We start from the raw sequence: 12,931 nt of genomic DNA, 5'->3' as shown, positions 1-12,931 counted from the left end.
ATTTGGGTCTTCTCATCGTCTTTTACAAATGTGTCCTGATTGCAATTTTTCCTTGCACTCAACACATAATCCCTTTTTCATGCATTCCCTCCTTCCTTTGTAAGGTGTAAAGGGATTTTCCCTTCGTCTTTATGTAAAGGTTTGGTATGAATGTTAGTAGGTTGATTCTTTGTATGGTATTTGTCCTTTGTAGGTGTGATGTTTGGCTGTAACGCCTTTTGGATTGCATCCTTAAGACATGTAGGATCAAGGGCACTTACTAAGCCACAGATAGTTTCTTTTAATCCCTCGACAAATAGATAGGCAAGTCTACTTTGAGATACTTCGGGTACCACAACTGAAAGTTTTTGGAATTTAGTGGCATACTCTTCAACGGTTCCATGTTGCCTTATTTAAGTTAGCTCCTTAAAGTACCACTCGGGGTGTTTTTTATCAAACCTTTGGATAAGTTTTTGAGTGAATTCATCATATGTTGTTATATGTTGGTGGCCTTGGGTAATAAGGCCATGATGCCACCAATCATGGGTTGTTCCTTCCAAGTGGTATGGTGAAGTTTACAGCATCTTCCTCCATCATGGGACTAAGTGAGAGGTAGGTGTCCGTATTTTGGACCCATGAATGTGTTGTGACTTTCCCGGATCCATCAAAAATTAAAAAGGGTTATTTTATTTATCCTTTGTTCAAATCCTTGTTGGATTGTTTTCTTTTCCTACTAGAGACAACTTTCATTTTGGCATCACAGTAATCCCTAAAAGAGACATTAAAATCAGGAAGAAGTTTCAAGTATGCTTCCACAATTTCATCAATATTATCCACTGTTGGAGTGTTTGCTTCTTCCTCTTCTATGTGTTCTTCCCTACGTAGGAAGGGAGGTCTTGTGGGCCTAGGGTTTGATACCCTTGCTGAGATGTTATTTTCCGAGTGGTTGGAGTTGATATCCCTCTCATTGGTTTGGTTGGGACGAGAATTATTCCTACCCATATTTTGAATGGCTTGGAGGAAAAGTTGGGTTGTTCTTTCATTTCTCTCATTTTGTTCCATGAGAGCTTGAGTGGTTTGCTCCATGAAGGTCCTTAATTCATTGCCCATTTGTTCACCCATTGAGTTGTTTTGTGTAGGATTGTTGGCAGAAACAAGTTTCTTCCTTCCTCTTTCTAAAGCCCTTTGAGCCCTTTGGCTAGGTTGCATCAACTGCCTTTCATAGGATGGCAAGACAGACGCTCTAATACCATTTGTAATGTCCCCTATTGGGACTTTTGTTCAACTTGCCCTAGAATTCCCAAATGGGGTTTGGATTATGCTTGGGGATGTAAATTGTCAACTTAATATCTTTATTTAGAGCCTGCAACCCGGTTAGTTATCAAAAGATAAATAAACATATAATTCAACAATGCTAAAATAGAATTCTAATCATCATAATAATATTCATAATGTACATGTGGGATTCCCTTAAAGCTTTCCCCAATAACCTATCCACATTATGAAGCACATGGGAGATCATATAAGGCGCCTTGAGCCTATCCATCAAGCCCACAAGCACGGAATGACAACCGACATTCGGCCTCCCAGCCCCACTCGAGGTTACCCAACTCGAATGGACCCTTATGCTACTTGCATTCTTCATATGCCCTATCTCCCCTCCATAACGGAACAGTAGATTGGATGAAAGTTTTAACAAAAACGTCATATCTATTCTACGTCATGTCCCATCCCTTTGATCAAATAAAACAGATATCTTGATTCGGCCTTCCAGCCCCACTCAAGGTTACCCACTCGAATGGACCCTTATGCTACTTGCATTCTTCATATGCCCTATCTCCCTCCATAACGAAACAGTAGATTGGATGAAAGTTTTAACGGAAACGTCATATCTATGCTATGTCATGTCTGTTGTGACGTATTCACACATCGCCCCATTGCAAATGGGGACCCCAACTCTTTGCTTTCTGGGGTTAGCCCTTTTGGTTTTGTTGTTAGTCGTTTTAGTGTCTTAGCCTTTGCATTGAAGGGATTGAGTCAGGTGGATCTCCTCAAGAGGTCAGGTCAATTGAGTGATTAGGGGTTATTTAGATCATTCCTAGGGTGTTTTTTGTGTACTATCCGATCGCACTTCAAGTTGCTAAATCAAACCTTGGTTGAATGCATAATGTCTTCCTAGGACCCATCCCTTACATCAAGGGCAGAGCGAATTCGCCTTAAGGAGTCTGGAATGTCATCCTGATCCTCAAATGTTCTGAAATTTGGCTGTCTGGAATGTCATTCTGATCCTGAAATTTGACTGTCTAGAAAATTGAAGAATCCTCCAAAAACTAGATTTTGCATTATAACTCCTGGAGGTCCGAAACCACTCTCAAACATCCTGACAATATATATGGAATATAACTTAAAGTATAAGTTCTTATACTTAAATGTTATAATCCATATATGAATCCTGACGAAGAGACTAACATGTCAAATTTCACTCTTGACCCTTCCAAAGGGTCTAGAGCGAATTTCAATTTCGCTCCTAACCCTTCCAAAGGGTCCAAAGCGAATTTCCTTATGTCTCCCTTCTTGGTCCTAATTTGCCTCATAAACCTTATCCCTATGGCGTGGTTGAGAGAGTATTGATGTGTGAAACAAAGTGGAGTGATGAAAAGTGAAGGATTTGAGCATAATTGCAAATTTCGCTCCTGACCCTTCCAAAGAGTCCAGAGCGAAATTTTTCTACACTCCTAACCCTTCCAAAGGGTCCAGAGCGAAATCCTCCAAATGACTTATTTCTTCACTAAACACATCAGATGGTGGACATACATGGCAAGGAAGGGATTCAAAAAGACAAGTCTAAAGCAAGCTAAGTGAAAAAGGATGAGAATTGAACCAAAAAGAGCAATTTCGCTTTTGACCCTTCCAAAGGGTCCAGAGCGAAATCCTTAGGAAGACTCTCAATTTCACCTAGTGCACTAAATGAACCTTGTTTTGATAGCAAATTGACTTGATGGTGATGGGAGAAGGTGTAGTAAGTTAAATTCAAGACAAAGAAAGGATGAATGGATGAAGAAATTGGGCCTTGGAAGAATTTCGCTCCTGACCCTTCCAAGGGTCCAGAGCGAGTTCTCCTAAAAGCACATATTTTCTCCTTCTTCAAATCAAAGCTTTTGTTCCTAGGACATGGTTGAGGGGGGGATTGATATATTCTTGCCTTAAGAAGTGAATTGAGGTGAAGGCAATGATGAATTTGAGCCAAGAATGCAAATTTTGCTCCTGACCCTTCCAAAGGGTCCAAAGCGAAATTTCCTAAAACCTCTATTTTGCTCATTGTTGAGACTAAGATCTTGGTTCCTATGGCGTAGTTGAGGGAAGATTGATGTATTCTTGCCTTGAGAAGTGATTTGAGCCAAAGAGATGATGAAATTTGAGCTAAAATGCAAATTTCACTCCTGACCCTTCCAAAGGGTCCAGAGCGAAATTCCTAGGAGGTCTAATGTTTCGCCTAGGCCCTTGAGCAAAACCCATCTCTAAGCAATTTTGGAGGCAAGTGACTTGATCTTGATAAGGTAAGGGTGGGAGATGGAGTTCTATGAAGGAAGATTGAGTAAAATACAAATTTCGCTCCTGACCCTTCCAAAGGGTCCAAAGCAAATTTTTCTTGAGGCTTGTACCTTGCCCAAGGTCCAAAGCGAAATCCTTCTTTTAGGCCATTTTGGGGGTCAAATAAGTGATGTCTTCATGAGAGAGGGATTGAAAGGTGAGAATCAACGCAAATTGAAGTGAAAGGAAGGAAGAATTCAACCTAAAGGAAGAAATTCGCTCCTGAACCTTCCAGAGGGTCCAGAGCGAATTTTACTATAGGTCCTGTCCCTGGAGAGGGTCCAAAGCGAATTTCATTATAGGGCTTGTCCTTCCAAAGGGTCCTTAGCAAAATTGATCTTAATGCCTTCTTGTTGATGATTTAAGGTAAGAAATGCTATGTTAGAATGAATATATTATGTATACTTAATCATATTTTGTTTCTTTTGCAAATCAACAAAATCAAGTTCGAGGGAGATCAGGCCAGGACAAGGGTGACCTCTTCAAGTTTCATCATTATGAAGGACACTTCCAATGCGTGAGGGAGGACTCAAAGTGCTTCTAAAGTGTTAAAGGCTTCAAGCGTTCAAAGAGTTGCACGTAATAGACCAAGATATCCTCAAGATCTTCATTTTACCACATGGAGAAGCCACAAGATGTCAAAAGAGGGATCTTACAAACACTTCAAGACAAAGAGAGCTACTAGAGTAGGTGACTTGACTATGACTTCCTATCACCATAATGCAAAATCAAGAAGGAGGCTTCATCAAACACATGAGAGTCAAGGAGAGGTATATCATTCATCAAGCGCATCAAAGACAGAGGAGGATCAACCAAGGTCAGTGCAAGGGTACGTTGAAGAAGCAAATAATTTCAGAAGAGTTAATCAAAGCTAGCTTCTTAGCATCACCAAATTAAGTATCAAGAGAGATACGAGCAAGTACCAGACAAGGTGGCATCCCAGTCATTGTTCCTCCAGTCAGATAGGTCCACATAGGCATGTCCAGATTCAATGTACCTGACTCACCAATGATGGCACAAACTTCAAGGCACCTACCCCTGTTTCCTATTGGTTCTCAAATTTTAAATGTAATTTTCTCATTGGCTAAAGGAGTTTGTTGTAACAAACCCTAATTAGGGTTTTCATCTTGTAATCCTAGCCATTGATTGTAAATCAATCAGAGTCATTGAATTGCAAAGAGCTCTATATATAAAGCTCTAGCTCTTCATCTGTAGAGGTTAATAGTGAGTTGATAGTTAATAGTCGGTAAAATAGCTAAGAATTAGTAGCTAGAATAGCGAATAGAATAGCAATTAGAGTAGATTAGGAAGAGAAGGCAAGGAATTGTTGCCTTGATTGTAAATGAACTCCATTTTTCATTGAAGTTATGGTGAAGTGTGTTGTTTCTTTGCAATATGCATGGTCTCTTGTTGAATCTTCATTCTTAGATGGTAAATAATTAGATTGAATGAAAGAAGTTACTGAATGCACTCGCGTAGAATCTGCCTAGTCCAAACCACTAGCCTCTTGTTGATTGTAAGTGTGCCCTGCGTGGTCAATTGGCATAGAATGAGCTTAATCTCAAGTCGTTACGCGTCTATTGTTCATGCATTAACTTGAATGAAGATCAGTGTTTGATAGTAATGATTTGAACATCTTTAGAACTACCCTAGAAGATCGCACTGAGCTGGTGTTGAATTGTTCAGTTTGATGGTGAGACCTAGCCCAGTAAGACTCCACCTAGTCGTTCATCTATATTCTTACATTCTAGGTCCTAGAATAGATTCTCCAAACCCTGTATCTTTTGATATTTTTTTATCTCCCAGCTAGTAGATAGGACCTTGAGTTCCAGCAAATCAGATGCTCAGGAGTTTGAATGTAAGTCTCCTTGTGATTCTAGCATAATCACATCAAACCAAATTGAGCTTATCCACACGTAGAGACCCTACATACAAGAACCTTGGAGTTGCCTTGATTGATCCTTAGGCGAAATCTTCAGCATTCGGGGAAACTTTGTTCAAGAGAGGATAAGATACCTTGGTATTTTATTTTGTGTTCGCATGTGCAAAAAAAACCATCAACAATGTCCCATCCCTTTGATCAAATAAAACAGATATCTTGTATTATAATAGTCATATGTTTCTATATAATAGACCGATCCTCTTTTACTGATTTTATTATTGAATTATTTGTAGCATTGATTTCTTATTCGAATCCTCATGATAACTATTCAGCAAGATGTGTAACTAATTGTTTATCAAATCAGCATAATCATTTACTAATAAGAATTTACCAACGGCAATTCTTTAGCAGCGATTTAAAGATATTAGAACAGCAATGAAAAGATTAAACACAGCGATCTGCTGTGAACAATAACTACAAAGATTAGAATAGGATTAATTAGACAATACCAAACATAATCTGGAAAGGAAAAGAAAAGTTTTCCTAAAAGATGCGATATGTTAGTGAAAGGTAAAGTGTTATTAGTTAAGCGAATGTGATTCATACTTGGAAGGATGCAACCCCTCTGACACAGTCTGATCTGAGCCTGCACTGCAATCCCATGGAAGAAGACCAGACGTAGAAGACGAGGTCTGCACGCAAATCATTCCTGGTATGCTGTATCGAAATTCCCTCTCTACTCTTACAAGAGATAAGTTATTAGTATTCACAATGAATCATAGATGTTATCCTAATTCTTGTCAGATGCAGATGTTATACTAGTTCTTAAACTGATATCAGTATTATCATAGTGCTCATCAGATATAGACACATAATAGGGATACATATTATTCTAGTTCTTATTAGTAGTAGATATAGATGCTATCCTAGTACTTCTCAGATATAGATACATGTCAATCTAGTTCTTATAATGATCTTAATGTATTAAATACAATATATTAGAAATATTTGCTATTTGATAACACAACATTCTGTTATAATCTTTCCTTATTATGACTGATCACATATTATGATGTACTTAGAAGGAATTATAATTGATATAAGATACTAAGTCATGATTAATTCATCTCAATTATATCACAGAAATTGAAATATGGAATATGTTTTCTTTTAGATAACTAAGGTTATGAATGTTTGCAACATAAATGTACCCTTGTAGAGGAAGGGTAGGGATGCAATAAAGGGGTAGCGAGGGGATCGTAAGTAAGCCATCCTTGGATGACCAAAGTGGCATCGAAGCTTGGATGGCCCTTACATGGAGGAGTCAAGAAATCTGGTTGCATTCCCTACTCATCTCCCCCACAAAATTTGTTCAATAAGAGAAGTAGATTTGATAGGTGAGCAGGTGAGCTGCCAGGTAAGGCAAGAAGGTTGTAGAAGGCAACCTTTCTTGGGCTTGGTGTAGAAATGGCTCCAAGCAAGCCTTCATCTCTTCTTCTCTCCAAGCTTCTATGTATTTTGAATTCATTATTTTGATCTGACCCTAACTATGAGATGAATATGTATTTTATTCGTTCTTATATTTATATGCAGGATTCACATGCAAGAGTTCATTTGCTTAGCAAATTATTATCTGGTAAGTTCAGATCCTAGCCCTAATTTGTAATTCATGTTTTCTTTAGGTAAAAGTAATTCAATTTGGGAAGGGGACATTACATTCCATTATGCATAGACAACATAATAACAAGAATAACAATGTAGATAAATATATATATAACAGTAGCAATATGTGTATCTATATAGTATTCCTATTTCATATCAAATGGAAGACAAATAACAGTTCAGCCTAATTAGAATGTCATGCATTATACAGCATAACAAAATCATTTGACCAGTATATAGACTGCTGTTTAATTTAATGATGGTGAGACTGCCAGTACTTGCTCGATCGAATGCTTATCTCTTTTCTCCCATGCGCCCACTTAATTGCTTGGTGTTGTTCTTTTATACTTCTCCATCAGGGGTGTAGGGTTATGACTTTTCTCTCGGTGGTGACCTTAGGAAAGAAAAGTGTCTTTTTATCAATCGCATGCCCTTTCATGACTAAACCGCTTCTTCAGAATATTGTTAATATTCTAACTAATTCTTAATTGTGTCTTAGAGGATATTGCATGAACTAAGGAGGAGAATCGATCTCTTAATATCAGATCTTATGATATCGGATCTGCAATATTCCCAACCATAGGAGATAGGCGATTGCAACATAATGAAATTGTGAAGTCTTACAGGTGTAAGACAATTTCATACTCCGGTTTTGCTGTTCCTCTGATGTTAGTTAGGTCAGGGCCATGACAGCAATGGGTAAAGATCTCAGACTATATTTCTGATCTACTTGATCTCGATTTAATATTGTTGATAATATATTTCTTCCCAGTTATTACTAATATATATAGAGTGCTTATGCAAAAATAGCTAGAAGATAATCTCTTTAACAGTAATTTTGCTAGAGTACAACCTGAGTTGGCTTAGTGGTGGAGAACTTGTGGTCTTGAAAGAGAGGTCACAAGTTCAAATCCCACAAGGGGGTAGGGCATGTACACCTTATTGGCTTCGGCCCATTACCCATCAAAAAAATTTAAAAAAACAGTAATTTTGCTAGAAGATAATCTGAATTGCAATCATGTTTTTCCATTTTATTTATGTATAATCTAGGTAGCTATTACAACAGTTTGTAAGCTTGGTTTTATTATTGTTTTCCATGGCTTTAAAAAATAATATAACCTATGTTATTGGTTTTGACCATACATGACGTGTGAAAATCAAATATTTCCTAAGCTTCGTCAAACTTTGGTTGTTCCAATCTGCATGATTAGGGGCGATCTACCTGTGACCTAAAGATGAATGGAATGTAAGATTCTTTTGTATTCAATGTTGTTCTTTCCTCAATATAGTCTGGGCTGATTTCGAAATGTATGCACACTTTTTAGCGGTTTGCTGCTGTAAGGTTTTAACTTTTATGTGAATATGCTGAGAATTGAGGTGTCCGTATTTTCCTTCTGTATTTATTAAAAGAGAGTTTTTTCATTGCATTTAAAGCATCATGTCAACTAAGTTACCTGTAACCATTTAAAATATGATCCTGCCCATTAAAAATATCTTCTCAACAACGTTGCCTTATCCATTTAAAAGCATGACCTTAGCAAGGCTAAAATAATAAAATTATGAGCAACTAATTTTCCAGAGATATTGACTATGAGCTAATCTGTAACAATGGTCTATTGCCTTAAACACAATGTTTATCCCACTTTCCAACCAATATATCTGAACGTTGAGATCAAATCCCAAAAACAAGACAGGAACCGTTATAACAGGGATAATCCTGAATTCTGATTTCATCCTGTAAGTGTGTAGAAATCTTCAGGAACAAAGCTCTTGCCTGCATGGATGGATGCTCAGAGTAGACCTCTCACTGATTTTCTGTTTTGTAAATTTTCAAAATCTTCTTTTGTTTCAATATATGTCAGTAACATAGGATAAATGTTAAAAGACCTCAACTTCCATTTTGATTAATGTTTCTGATTTATTTCATGATATATTTGACAAAAAATAAAGCATCAGATTTCAGCCATAATTTCTTCAAAAGCTATTCTATGTTATCATGGATTATTGACAAGAAATTCAAGTTATTGAAGCATTGGTTACCAATGCATGTCTTTGATATCATTTATGTCTGAGTTATGGCCATGATTGGTTCGCCATTTTTCCCCATTTCAGGTATGCTACTTTTTCTGATAGTAAGAAACGCAATTACCTTCACAGTGAACATAAACTGAATAGGTAAAAACATTAGTTTAATCAATAGCATACTGAATCATTATTCAGAAGCAACCGAACATCCTTGCCCGGTCTGTTCAGAAGCATGAAGTTGACGCAGTGCTGTAGAGCTAAGCTTTTCACCATTTTCCCCTTCAATGACCAGGTCAACCACTTCCAACTTCAATTGAGATAAACCCCTTTCAGCTCTTCTTTTATTGACAGATAACCCACCAGCAAAAGTTTCCTTGCTGACAATGATGGCATCTAGATCACTGTCCACGATGGATGGACCATAGGGATCGGTGATAGGTTCCACATGCACTAGTAATTCTGGTTTGACAGACTTAATGTATCTTTCAACTGCTTCCATCCTCTTTTCCACAGGTTCAATCAAGTGAGCAAGCTCTTTGTTTACCAGCATTGGTCCAGTGCATACACCCACAACAACTCTGCCTCTTGCCAATTCTGCTGCAGCCTTGAGAAGACGACGATGCCCATCATGCAACCTATCAAAGGTGCCTCCTAAAACAACAGCATCGTATGAGTTGGGTGGAGAGTTGATTTTTGAAGCATCCATACCTTCAGAGCTGCTATTGTTAAGGCCTTCTGTTTCTAAATTTGCAGGAGGCATTGGCTCGCCCATCCCTCTCCACTGCTTGGATTACCTCTGCCTTCTAATTTGCAACATTCTGTTCGTGACTCAAACTTTGCAAGGAGTCATTGAACGTGTCATCTGTTTCTTGTCAAATGTGTTTGCTTTGCCACTGAATCTTCATCGGAATCGCCAGCATAATTATATTTGAGGCTGTGTACATTAAAGTGTTTTCCAAATGTACATAACTCCACAGTACCTAGATAGAAAGAAACTATGTTAGTGCCACAAATATCCAAACTAGGACAGTGAAACTCATAAGTAGAGTACAAAATTACCTCTACCACCTAAACAAACAGAAGGCTACAAGATAAAAGCTAGAAGTGCAGCAACAAAATATTCAAACTGGAAGGGTGAAACTAAAACAAATAAACCCTAAACGCAACAGAAAAGACAATGTTTACAAATAATCATGAGAGAGGAAAACCCATTCACATGGAAGATAAAGCTGCTAAAGACCTTAGCTATCCCTAGCCTATATATGAATGTAAAGTAGCTGCAGGATAAACATCCTTATCAACCACTGTGAAAAGGGTGTAGGGTTTAAATGATTTCACAAGCTACATATTTATGTTATGCGCTTATTCTGCCCATACACGTAATAACAAGGAGGGCGGTGGGCAGTGTCGTTTATTCAACCCATGTAACTGCCAGAAACTCCATCCCTTTACGTTTCACACTGGAGAACAAAATTGAAAATAAAGTTGAAAGGGAAAATACAACCAGTACAAACCTGGAAAGCCACGGATTGAATCCTACCCAATACCGTCTAAGAATCGGATTTTGGTCGCCACATATCCGCGAAAACCCAGTGCACAGGGTTCGGATATATAGCAGAGAGAGTGCTTAAGTTTTTATTTTTTCCTTCGCCTTTGTTGTTCAGGTTTTAAACCCATGCCGAAGTAGAATCTAATACCGAACACAAAATTCTCTCCTCGATACTAGGCCTGGAATTTGATGGTTACATGGCCTTCTTTCACTTTTGATCTTTTAGACCGTAAGGATAGTCACGCTATATGTAATTGAAACTTTAAGTTTAATAAATTGTGAAAAATTATTATTATAAATATAATATAGTATTCTAATTTACAATATTAATATATTATTTCTTAATATTTATTATAAAAAATATAAATTGATTAAAAAAATTTATGAAAAGATAGGATATAATTGTATGTAATTGAAACTTTAAGTTTAATAAATTGTGAAAAATTATTATTATAAATATAATATAGTATTCTAATTTACAATATTAATAGATTATTTCTTAATATTTATTATAAAAAATATAAATTGATTTAAAAAATTTATGAAAAGATAGGATATAATTCTATGTAATTGAAACTTTAAGTTTAATAAATTGTGAAAAATTATTATTATAAATATAATATAGTATTCTAATTTACAATATTAATATATTATTTCTTAATATTTATTATAAAAAATATAAATTGATTTAAAAAAACTATGAAAAGATAGGATATAATTGTATGTAATTGAAACTTTAAGTTTAATAAATTGTGAAAAATTATTATTATAAATATAATATAGTATTCTAATTTACAATATTAATATATTATTTCTTAATATTTATTATAAAAAATATAAATTGATTTAAAAAAATTATGAAAAGATAGGATATAATTGTTTCTAATTTTTAAAATATTTTAATATGAATTTTTAGAATAGTTTCTATTTTTTAATTTAGAATTCATATTAAAATATTTTAAAAACTATAAATAATTATATCCTATCTTTTCATAAATTTTTAAATCAATTTATATTTTTATAATAAATATTAAAAAATAATATATTAATATTATAAATTAGAATACTATATTTTATTTAAGTAATTAATATTTAATATTATCAAAGAGTGATACAAGTCGGATATATAATTTCACGCTTGAGAAATAATGACGTCGTTGTCGAAGGAGACTCTCGCAACTAGGGCTTTTTGGAGAGTGTAGGGTAGATCAACAGTTGCGAATCAAAGGAATAATGCACATCGGTTATCAAGAGGAATGAACGCTATTGAAGAAATGTGATCTATTGAGAAGAGATAGAAAGTAGGAATGGACATGTTTAGTTGCACTTGAAATGTCTTGGAGAAGATTACTGGAAGATTACAAAGAATGTCTATGATGTTCCTCATAATGGTTCGGTTACTGTTGATGAGATCAAGGAAGCTGGAAAAAAAAAAGTAAGCATGGTACATACCCCAACATGCGCTAGGTTGGTGGTTAGATTTGCCTTCTTACAAGGAATGAAATGTGTCATTTTAGAAAATCTATCCACTACTACCATTACTAAATCACGTGTCCTCTTTATGTCCTTAGCAACCCCAATATGAAATCCATGCTAATGTCATTTCCCAAGGTCTTTCTCGTACTATCAAAGGTTTTCATAATTCAACATTCTAATTACTTCCTTTTGCAACTTTGAACATACTTTCGGATATCTATAAACATCTGGATATGAAAACACCAAAAAAACCAAAAAAAAATGATCTTACCTCTTACATCAAGGTTGAAATGAAATGGAACCTCTTTTCAATCCTTTTTAACATACTGAAAGTAAATAAAAATGGCAGAGGCGCAGAGGTTCTTAGGAGCACTTTTTGATGATATGTAATTGTAAAGAGCAACTACATATATATAGATGATGATTGATATACTGTACTTCAATTAGCAATGAAAGTTATTTATGGTTGGTTGCATTTTATGTCTCATATGTAGGTCCCCAATGATATGAACCTGAAATATATCAAATATCCCCCCCCCCCCCCACATTTCACCATCAGAATCATTGAACTCTAACTAACCAACTGAAGGGAAATCGTGCAAACAGCTAAAGCTAAAGCTAATTCATCTTTTTCTTCAATCTTAGTAGCTAAAGCTTTCTCCTCAACAATGCAGCTTGTAGGATTCACTAATACCAGATCATCTTCCTTGATAGCAATAAATACAAATTCATCTTCTGAATTCTCATTCTCTGATTCTTCATCTGTC

General features: G+C 35.9%; 1 protein-coding gene across 2 annotated transcripts; it reads right to left on the bottom strand.

Annotated features, from left to right (window-relative positions):
- Positions 1-8,986: 8,986 nt before the first annotated feature.
- On the bottom strand, positions 8,987-10,909 carry LOC131074364 (phosphopantetheine adenylyltransferase). 2 transcript variants are annotated; one of them, XM_058010958.2, is made up of 2 exons: positions 10,654-10,909; positions 8,987-10,119 (listed from the first exon to the last, which is right to left on the bottom strand). In XM_058010958.2, exon 2 carries the CDS (start codon positions 9,909-9,911, stop codon positions 9,327-9,329), a length of 585 nt encoding a protein of 194 aa, XP_057866941.1. In that variant the 5' UTR covers positions 9,912-10,119; positions 10,654-10,909; the 3' UTR covers positions 8,987-9,326. The 2 variants fall into 2 exon arrangements, with proteins under 2 accessions (XP_057866941.1, XP_057866942.1); XM_058010959.1 differs by having other exon boundaries at positions 10,680-10,909.
- Positions 10,910-12,931: the final 2,022 nt, after the last annotated feature.

Source organism: Cryptomeria japonica, chromosome 3, assembly GCF_030272615.1.
Source record: "Cryptomeria japonica chromosome 3, Sugi_1.0, whole genome shotgun sequence".
Taxonomy (NCBI): domain Eukaryota; kingdom Viridiplantae; phylum Streptophyta; class Pinopsida; order Cupressales; family Cupressaceae; genus Cryptomeria; species Cryptomeria japonica.
Note: the sequence above shows the minus strand (reverse complement) of the source record. Positions and strands in the feature narration are given on the sequence as shown.

Excerpts from the sequence above, each read along its gene's own strand:
- LOC131074364 (XM_058010958.2), bottom strand. The coding sequence starts at position 9,911 with ATGGGCGAGCCAATGCCTCCTGCAAATTTAGAAACAGAAGGCCTTAAC.